General features: G+C 57.8%; 1 protein-coding gene across 1 annotated transcript; it reads left to right on the top strand.

Moving 5' to 3' along the window:
- The first annotated feature begins 158 nt into the window (after window positions 1–158).
- LOC113977173 (AN1-type zinc finger protein 5-like) lies at window positions 159–9302 on the top strand. Its single transcript, XM_027703063.1, has 6 exons — window positions 159–449; window positions 1471–1636; window positions 2658–2739; window positions 3569–3687; window positions 5117–5227; window positions 6908–9302. Exons 2-6 carry the CDS (start codon window positions 1486–1488, stop codon window positions 7054–7056), a joined length of 612 nt encoding a protein of 203 aa, XP_027558864.1. The 5' UTR covers window positions 159–449; window positions 1471–1485; the 3' UTR covers window positions 7057–9302.
- The last annotated feature ends 1123 nt before the right edge of the window (window positions 9303–10425 follow it).

Here is a 10425-nt window from a genome sequence, read left to right on the forward strand (position 1 = left end):
GGGGGGGGTCGTCAAGGCCGGGCGGGGGGTCCCGACTGCCCCGCCCGGTCCTGCCCGGGCACGGGGCGGGGGTTTCAGCGGCTCCCGGGGGTTCGGCCGCGCCGTCCCGCCCGGCTGGGCCGAGCGGCGCTGGGGGAGCGCTGAGCGCCGGGCCCTGCTCTCTCCGCAGGGACGCGCCATCGGCAGCGGCTCCTCCTGAAAGGTTTGTCCGTGTGGCCGCCGGGGACCCCCGAGGGATCCGCCCGGGACCCCCCGAGGATCCGCCCGGGACCCCCCGAGGGTCCGCCCGGGCTGCCCGAGGAGAGGCCGGTTGGGATCCCGGTGCGGGGATGGCAGCGCCGCTCTGAGCACGGCGAGGGACCCCCGGGAGCGCAGCGGAGACCCCCCGTCCCCAGCTGAGCCCGACCGGGGCTGGTGCGGGTCCGTCCCACGGGAGCGCTCCTGGCAGGGTAACGATTTTCGCGTTCCTCTTGTTTATTCCCCTCGGAGTAAAGGGAGCGAGTTTTGTAGGAGCGGGGAAGGAAGCGGCTGGGAGGTGGTGGGGACTTTGTGCGTCCCACAAAGGCAGCGCTGCTGGGGGCTCGCGGTGCCAGCGCTTTGTGCCCGAGCTGGTCCTGTTCACATCCTCCCCCCCCCGTCCTGTGTCACGGCCGGACCGGCCGCAGCCACGTTGTCCACACACGCGTTGGGATGGTGTGTGGTTTTTGTTTGCTCCTCATGGTTCTCATTTGGAGCCCTGCGGTGGGTTTGGCCCTGTAAATGCTCCATCGTGTGTGGCTGGAAGGGGCGAGTTCCTGGGGTTGTGCACGATCCAGAGAGGAATTATTATTAAATTTAAAATTAGGTTTCACTGTGTCAGCTGTTCCTCGGGAAGGTGTTCCTGAATCACATCTTGCTGCTGGAAAGAAACCCTCATCCTTATTTCCAGCCTAACCACGCTCACGTTCCCCTTACCCACGTATGTCAGTGGGTTCTTTTTGCATCGCTTGCGTCATCCTCCTGAGAATTAAAAAACTGAGACAGGCTCGAAATGAAACCCAAAATGTGACTGACTGGGAGTTTGAGGGGCAGCTCCGTGTGGGTGCTCCCAGGGTCGTGTGGGTGCTCCCAGGTCGTTAGCAGTGCTATGGTGGCACTTCTTGTGCTGATGGAGAGGGGATTGTTCAGGTCTGATGTGCTTGTCTGTCCCCAGGAATTTCGGGAGCCTCGTGGTGCAGGAGGGAGAACCAGGAGCCAGTTCCTGTTGGGCTTTCCAGGCTGGCTCTGGGCAGCTCCTGGCAGCTCTGGGTGGCCCAGAGCCCCAGGACACGGGTTTTGGGAGCCCCCGAGTGCCCTGTGCTGGAGGGCCTGGGGTTGTGTTGTGGTGCACGTGCAGGAACTGGGCTCTCTCGGGATCCTTTGTGCTCCTTCCTGAGCAGCTGCAGTGAACAATGGCCCTCACAGCTGTCCCGGTTTTATTCCTGGTTGCAGCTTGGAGGGGCGAGGATGGCTCAGGAGACGAACCAGACCCAGGTGCCCCTGCTGTGCACCACGGGCTGCGGGTTCTATGGCAGCCCCCGGACCAACGGGATGTGCTCCGTGTGCTACAAGGAGTTCCTGCAGAGGCAGCAGAGCAGTGACCGGATAAGCCCCCCAGGTAGAGGGTTTTTTCTGAGAAATCTGCCTTAAATTGGGGGTTTGGATGCAAACTCTGTTCAGCAACTGGTACTGGCCACCAGCAGGTTCACCCCCTCCTAGAAAAACCACGTCTGTCCCTTTCCATGGAGACCCAAGGCTCTAAATCAAGGACCCTTGAGCACTTGTGTTCCTTGTAAGGGGGGCAGTTGTTTCCTTCCCAGTCCCACCAGTTTGTGAAGCCTTCTTCCAGTCAGCACCTTCCAGTAAACTGTAACACTTCACCTGTGCTAATGGTGACCCCAATTTTAGCTGTTCCCTGCTCCCTGAGTTATGTGCTGACTGCTGGGAACCCCAGAGGTCCCCACAATGACATTTTATTTGGGAAGAACTTGGGCCTACTTGGTTTGTATAATTTTCTTACCTTAACAGTGTTGACAACCACAATCCATGTCCTAAAAAATTTGTTTCCTGGTACATCCCAGAGCCAGGAGCAGAAGGAAGATGCTCTCTCCATTGTGAGCAGGGTTGTGGTTTTTTTTTTGCTAGGAGTTCGTGCAGATGCCCCATGAACAGACTTTGCACAGTGAGAAATTCTTCCCAGAGCTCTTCCACAGTTTGTTCCTGAGTGTGACCGTGGCTTTCCTTGAGTTACCCCCCCCAAAATATGCATCAGGAACACAGCTTTTCCTGACAGAGAGTTTTCTTAGACCCTCAGCTGACACAAACCAACCTGTGTCTGCTGAAGCTGGGAGAGGATCTGGTCCTTCCACCTCAGGGAAGCTGCAGAGTGATGTTGGTTCAAGATCCAGACAGCCCTGATGTGTTACCCCCACAGAGACCTGGGCACAAATTCAGAGGGGAGGGTGTAGGAATACAGATATGGGAATGATCCCAGCTGGGGTGTGCTCTCCCAGCTCCAGGAGGGAGCAGGAGCTTAAGGACTGCTGAACACTCCTCCTGCTTTCCCCTTGGCTGTCAAGCACACGAGGAACTTGCTGGCGTTTTTCAAAGGCTTTACCAAGACTGGTCTTGTCTCGTAGCTCCCAGTGGTCCCAGCAGCAGCCCCATGGCTTCTGAAGCAATTGCAGAGGGAGACTCAACACCTGAGGATGCAAAAGCCAGGTAGGGGCATGGTCTGGGGGCAGGGGATCCACAGCCCTGCTGAAATCCAGCTCTGGCCCACGGGGGACAGGGTGTCACCTGTCACGTGGCCAAGGGGCAAATGGGCTGGATCAAACTCCTCACTGTGACCCTGGTTTATCTGGAAGATTGAGATGTCCCTGATGAAGATGAAGATGAAGATGATGATGATGATGATGTGTAGAGTGAGGTGCCAGGGGGTTGGTAGTGAATCAAGTGGTATCTTGGTTCTCTTGGAGCCAGTGCAGCTGCTCTGTCACTGCCTGTGTTCAGCTGTTCCGTTTCTGCTCAGTCCTTAGTGGTGGGATTTTTGGGGTTGTCCTGTGCAGAACCAGGAGTTGAACTTGATGATTAACTTGGTCCCTTCCAACTCGGGATATTGCAGGATTTCAAGTGAAAGCACCTGGTGGTGACCCAGTCTGGAAGCTGTGACAGCAGGATTAGAGATCTTGGGCACGTTTGATGGGAAGGATGTTAGAGCTGCACTGAGCTCTGTCACATTACAGTCCTGACTCATAACTCTGTTCCCCTGTTCCTGGACTTGTTTGGAGCTATAGCCTTGGCTGTGAGATATAATTGGGTACAAAAGGAAACTGAAATCATCACAGGTTCATTCCATGTATGCCTGTAAAGAACTTTGATCCCAGATCTCTAGAGCAATCCCAAATCTCAGGTCTGCTGTACTCCTGACCTACTTCTGAATATAAGGAAATTAACTTTATGGGCTGAAGGTCTCTCCCACATAACTGCTCATCAAAGGAAAACCCTTGTGTTTGCTCTTTGTTCGTTCGCTTGCCGTAAATGCTCCCAGTGCTCAGACTCCTGTGACCCATCAGATGACGGCCATGAGCATATCCAGAGAGGAAACCAGCACTGAGACAGAGGAGTTCAGCAAGACAGAAGAAGCCTCATCAGCATCTTCCTCATCAGGTCGGTTTGGCCTTTGCACAAGTGCGAGTGACACAAATCTCAGAGTTGGTTTGAGCAGCGCTGGCCACTGACCCCAGGGGACAGGCGTCCCCTCACACACCTGGAGAGAGAGCTGAGGAGGAGACAGCTCCTCTGTGAGGCAGGAGAGCAAATGCTGTGCCCCAGGGCAGGCTGATAGAGGTGGCTCTGTGGGCTGAGGGCTGAGGAGCTGCCAGCCCCGGCGTCGCTGGCAGGAGGATAATCTTCCATGACGCCTCTCCCGGGGAATGGCAGCGAGCCCGGAGCGGCCCACGGCCTGTCGCTGGCAGCACTCCCCTGCCAGCTCTGAGGGAGGGAGGGACAGGGATCCACCAGAGTTATGGGAGAGAGGAGACGTGTTTGTGACAGTGCCAACACAGCGGGGCCTGGTTGGTGTCACCCCTGTGAGGGGGGTACCTGTCCCTCGAGGGGGTGTTTCCCCCCTTAAGGGATTGGGGAGCACAGGGGGCACTGCCCAGCGGGTACATCCTCCAGCTGATGCCATAACCAGGTGATTCTGCAGAGACACCCTCCTTTGGTTCAGCTGACAGCTTGTACTGAAAGCTAAAAAAAAATCCCAGGAGCTGTTAGTTGCTAAAAAAACTGGCTCTAGTCACCGCACATGACTGTGCATTTTGGGTTTGGTAATCCCTGGCCTGCAAGCCCAGGAGACAATTTACAACAGCGAGGTGAGAGACTGTGTGGTGAAACAGGCTTGGGAGAGCCTGCCCCTTTCTTCTGACTCTGTGGTTTTTAGGAAGCTGTTTAGGGTCAGCTCCACAAAGCTGTCTCTGACTGTTTTGTCTCCTCAGAGCAGCCTGCACTGCAGGTGTGTATCTGTTTGCAGCCAGAGCTCCTCCCTCCTGTTGACTTCTCTAACCTGCTTAGGTACTGGAGGAAATCCTGCTAAGCATCAGTGACCTTTAACAATCTGGCTTTCAGAGCTCGGTTTTCCCTTTGGTAGATTAGAGGCAGTGATGGATATCTGTGTAAAGCATTCTGAGACCTACATATGGGGAACACTTACATAAGAGCCAGCAAAAATAATTAGTAGTACTTACAAGGGGTTAACTGTTTTTTTTTCCCTGCAAAGATTAACTGTGGGCTCAGCTGACAGTTGTGTTGCTGTACAGCAGCTGAGCTGTAGTGACTATCCAGTCACTGTCCAATGGCCACCCCAGCCTTGGATTTAAGGCTTTTGAAACAGAGAGAAAACGTGAGGCTGTGTGAGGTGTAAGATCTCTGTGGAACGAGGCAGATCTCCCAGTCTGGGGTCTGTCAGCCAGGGCAATGTGCACACAGAGGGTCTGGCGGAGACCCAGAATTTAGTGAGAGCCTCGAGCACCTCCTGCAGTAAAACAAATGCTTGGTTTTATCAAGAAGGGCAGCAAAACTCTTGCCTCTGTTTCAGGTACCCTGCTTGAGATATCCCAGAACACAGCTGAGGGCAAGGCCGCTGCGGAGAAACCCAAGCCCAAGAAGAATCGCTGCTTCACCTGCCGGAAGAAGATTGGGTTGACTGGTGAGTCCCTGGCCCCGGGCAAGCCTGGCTGTGGCCTCAGCAGTGTGGTGTGAGAGCCCTGGGGCAGCTCTGTTCGTGCTCTGGTGGTTCAGAGGGGCAGTGGCTGGAGGTTCCCCACAAACCCACCCCCAAGCCGAGGTGCTGCCGGGGGACTGGGAGGAGAGCTCTGACCCGCGGCAGTGCCGGCTGAGGGAGCAGCCTGGGGAACATCCCGCTCCCTGCCGGGGTCCTGGCAGCCTTGGGATGCAGGACTGCAGAACTGGATGCAGCAGCACCTCTTGGGTTGGTCCTGCTGCTTGGCAAAAGCTGCCAGAGAGCGAAGGCAGAGCGGGTCAGAATCGGCTCCTGTTCAGGTCTGCGGTAAAGCTTTCGTAATAGGGACATGGAACGAGTTGGACCCAAATGGAAAATCCCTCTCCAAGGCTCATCCCGGTCGTTAATGCTGCCTGATTTCCACTGTTAGCTTCCTGAGAGCAGGATGGCTCTCGGCATCCAGCCTGTAAAGCTGGAGAGAGCAGTGCAGGGATGGTGTCAGTGCTATCGATGGGGAAACTGCCCCTGGAAAGTGAAGCAATTAATTTGGCTGTGGTTTGTTCATAAAAACATCATTCCCCTAAATTATCTCTGGCATTTAGTGCTTCCCTGGAAAAAGTTAACTTGGGAGCCGTGCAGGTCACGCTGTCCTAGCAGAGCACTCCTACTGTAGCTTCCTTAGTGCATCCAGCAGCCAGGGACTGGCTGTTTTCATGGATGTAAGAGGCTTTGGCAAAGTCTGGACTGGGAAGTTTGAACCTGAGCTTGCCTGGAGATCCGAGAGTGCTGTCCTAGAATCAGTGTGGGTTTATAAACCTGGAACTGGGCAGGGTAGTCTGTGCCCAGCCTTTGGATCTGCAGGGAGGATGGTTTTCCTGGATGAGTGTTTCCTTAAGAACTTCAAACTGTGAGAAGTTTCCTCCTTTAGGATTCAGCTTGCAGAGAAGTCCTGTGTATTCAGGGCATTATTTAGGATAAAATTAGTTTTCTCCAACAGGAGTAAACTGGCACCTCGGAGCAAGGTGTTTGTGGGCTGTAGTTGGAAAGATGAGAAGGGACAGAGCAGGATTCCCTGCCAGCATGATTCCCTGCTGTCTTGCAGCACATCCCTGCCTGAGTTTCCCAGTGTGCTGTGTTGATGGAAGCACTCTGAGCAGCATTGTCCCCCAGTGAAGTGACTAAATTAGGAATTTTGAAGCCCAAATAGCTTGAAAGTGATCCCAGTGTGGTGACGGTCCTGCTGCTTACTGCTGGTCAGTCCAGCTGCTGCTGTGTGACCCTGGGGAGCTGGGCTGGCTCTGGGGCTCAGCTCCAGCTCGGGCTGCCTGGGGAGCCTGGCCTGGATTAGCAATCTGGCACTGCAGTGCCTGGCACGTCCCTTGTCCCTGGGGAACACAGAGAGCAGCTGCTCTGGGAGCTGTGACAGCTGGGGCTGCCCAGAGCACGAGGAGCTGCTGAGCCAGGGGAAGGCAAAGAGCCACCCGTGTTCTTCCCTTTGGCCTGGGGGGGACAGTGACCCCCTCCCTCCTCTGTGTGCATTGGTGGCGTTTCCTGGCCTGGCAGGAAGGAGCTGGGGGGGCCCTGCCGCCTTCCTGCCCGGCTGGACGGGGCCTGATGTGGCTTTGTTTGTGCTCTTCCTGCCCTCAGGCTTCGACTGCCGCTGCGGGAACCTGTTCTGTGCCATCCACCGGTACTCCGACATGCACGCCTGCCCCTACGACTACAAGGCAGAGGCTGCCGAGAAGATCCGCAAGGAAAACCCCATCGTTATCGCCGAGAAGATCCAGAAGTTGTGAAGGGGTCCTGAGCAGCTCGAACTGCAGCCAGCAGGGCGGCCTGGTGCTCCTCCCCTTCCTCCCAGCCTCCCTCCTCCTCCTCCCCTCCTCCTCCCGGCCCCAGCGGTGGTGCGAGGGTGACTCCGGCAGCGCACACGGACCGGCACCGGGACATGGGGGCTCCTCGCACCTCCTGGGCAGTCAGTCGGTGTTCCTCCTCTCCCTTCCTGCCTGTCCGACAGCCACAGCTCAGCTGATGTGTTCTCAACCAGCTTCCCAAAGGAAAAGGGGCCGTCCTGCCCCGCTGCTCCAGTGCTAAAGACCTTGGGACTTTGCCTCTGTCCGGGCGCTCTGCGTGGTGTGAGCATCTGGGCTTTCCCTTCCCGGCAGCTCCGAGTCCCGTGAGCCACCCAGGACTGGTGGCCAGAGTCCCTGAGCAGCCTCTGGACTTTGTTCCCTCTGCCCCACCTCCTGCAATCCCGGGAGCTGGGGGATCCCGGCAGCCAGGCTGCCGTCTGCTCCCCGGGAGGTGTTTGGGCTCCGATGCAGCAAAGTTGATTCCGTGGTTCTGACGCCCCAAATCCCCCTCCCCATCCTGTGCTGGAGAAGCCCTGAGGGGACTGAGCTGCAGGGCTGGCACAGGGGAGTTATTTCGTGGCTTGGAGCGACGTGGGCAGGGCAGGACCTTTGGGAAGAGGCTCCGCTCGCTGCCTCGTGCCTCTCTCCACAGGGAGGGAGCCAGGGACACCCCTGCTCCAGCCTCCCGTGCTCCAATACCCCTGGAGAACCTCAGCCGCTCCCCCAGCGAGGTTTGTGTCCCCTCTCTCCCCTCCCCTCTCTCCGCTCTCCCTGCCTTCTGCCTTACACGAGTCGCTCTCATCAGGGTTGTGCACAAAGCTCAGGTCCCCACACCTCTGCTTCTGGACCTGCCCCTGCCCCCAGGTGACAGCGGGGTCCCCTCCTCCCCCCGGGGCAGCTCAGGGAGCCCACCCAGCTGCCCTCTCTCCTGCCTCCTCCTCCCTCCCTCATGCTCCAAGGGAACTGGGCACAGGGAAAGGCACGTGGAGGGGCTGCAGGGCACGGGAACAGTCACGAGGAGGGTCCCGGGGAAGCACAGGCAGGGGCTCAGAAACGCCCATGGAGAGCCCCAGGGAGCAGGGAGAGGTGCTTGGAGAGCTCTGGGCCCACTGAGAGAGTTCCCTGGACTGGTGGAAGACTCAGGGAGGGCTCTGGGGTGCCAGGGAAGGCAGAGGGGGAGCTTTGGGGTACAGTGAACACGCTCAGAGGACTCGAGCACCCCAAAAAGCACCTGAAGGGCTCTGGGGTGCCCACACTGGCACACGTGTAGGGAGGTTTAGGGAAAGCCAAATGCCAGCTTGGCATCAGCCCAGAAGGAGCCTCTGGAGGGCTCTGGGGCTGTTGGGAAGACACAGGGCTCAGGGATGCAGCACGAGGCAGGGCAGTGGCTCCTGGGGCACAGCAACAGCCACCTCCACACCCGGGGGCTTCCTGGGAACACCGGGAGCAGGGAAGCAGCTGTGGGGCTCTGGTGTCACAAGCAGAGGGCCCTGGATGTGTCCCAGGGGACAAGCAGCAACTCTGCCCCACTGCTGGCTGTGCTACCCTTGGGAAGTGTCTGCCTGGGTGCTGGAGAGCAGAGCCCCAGGGAGCAGCAGGGGGAGGATCACGGCCAATCCTTCCTTCCAAGTGCTGTTTTCCTGCCTTGCTCGTGGCAGTTGTGGCAGGGATCCTTCACCAAGGGGATCCTTCAGCCAGAGGGGGTCCTCCTGAGAGTTGGGTTTCCCAGTGTGATCCAGCCAGAGCAGCGTGTGCTCTGTGGCCACTGCCATCCTGCAGCATTACCAGGAGGGTCCCGACCTCCAAAACTCACGCAAACCCCCCTCCAGCACAAAGAGGAGCGAGGCTGCTTGCCAGCCTTTCCCTCAGGTTTTTGCTCCTGGATAACGTGGACATCACATCCAGAGCACAGCAGTGGCCGCAGGTGTTACCCCTGGACACCCCTGGGCTGGGTTTGCTGTTGAGCTTTTGGCTGAGGACGATCCATGGCTCTCAGGGGGAGCAGGAATTGCAGCCAGCCCTTGCCTTGTGTTCTCCCGAGGGCCACGAGCTCCAGGGAGGTGCAGCAGTTCCCATGGATCCGGCGGGAAAGCCCACAGCCACCTTCCAGCTTCTCCACCACTGACCTTCTCCCTGTTATTCCCTCCCTCTCCATGAGTGTAAATACAACACAGTCTAGTTTGCTTGGATGCTGTGGGTGCTTTGTTACAGGCAGGGATGTTCTGTGTGGGCCCCACTTGGCTCTGGGCTCCCCGGGGTGGCCCTGGGGGGGCTCCGTGCCTCAGTTTCCCTATGGATAATCCCTAACTCCCAGCACCCAGACTCCTGGGATCTCAACCCCCAGGAGCTGGACTGGATGATCTCCAGCGGTCCCTTCCAACCCTGACTACTCTGTAAAGTCTGGGATTCTTCCCCCTTGGCCCTGAGTTCCCCCAGATCCCCCGTGGTGCCCCTGTTGTGTTCATGGGGCAGGAGCAGGAATAGGGAAGGGGGTTTGGGACAGGCCCCAAACACCTCCCCTCCGTGTGTCCATGCAGGGGGATCTGGGCAGCCTTTGGCACCAGGACTCAGCCAGGCTTTTGGCACTGTCTCCTGTGATGTCCTGGTTGGAAAGCTCGGGAATTGTGGGCTGGGTGAGTGGACATAGAGGTGGGTGAAGGACTGGGGGAATGGCAGAGCTCAGGGGGTCCTGATCCAGATGATCCAGAATCCACTTGGGGGCCTGTGGTCAGTGGGGATCCCCAGACATCAACTCTGGGCCCAGCCTGGTCCAACTTGTTTATCAGTGACCTGGAGGAAGGAGTGGAATGGACCCTCAGTGTTTGCTGAGAGAACTGGGGCAGTGGCTGATCCACCTGAGGGCTGAGCTGCCCTTCCATGGGACATTAACAGTCTGGATAATTGGGCAGAGGGAAACCTAATGAGGGTCAACAGGGGCAAGTGTAGAGTCCTGCTTCTGGGGAGGAACAACCCCACATGTCAGCAGCTCTGTGGGGAGGGACTGGGGGGTCCTGGTGGAGTTGTCCATGGCCAGCCGTGTGTCCTGGGGCCAGGAGGCCAGTGGGATCCTAGAGTGCATCGGGAAGAGCATGTCCAGGTCAGGGAGGGGTCCTGCCCCTCTGCTCGGCCCTGGGGAGGCACATCTGGAGAGCTGTGTCCAGGTCGGGGCTCCACAGTTCAAGAAAGACAAGGAGCTGCTGGAGAGGGTCCAGCAGAGCCACAAAGATGGTGAAGGGTCTGGAGCACCTCCCTTATGAGGAAAGACTGAGGGAGCTGGGCCTGGTCAGTCTGGAGAGGAGAAGACTGAGAGGG

The sequence above is a fragment of the Neopelma chrysocephalum genome, unplaced genomic scaffold (assembly GCF_003984885.1).
Source record: "Neopelma chrysocephalum unplaced genomic scaffold, ASM398488v2 Primary Assembly neopelma1_201, whole genome shotgun sequence".
Classification (NCBI taxonomy): domain Eukaryota; kingdom Metazoa; phylum Chordata; class Aves; order Passeriformes; family Pipridae; genus Neopelma; species Neopelma chrysocephalum.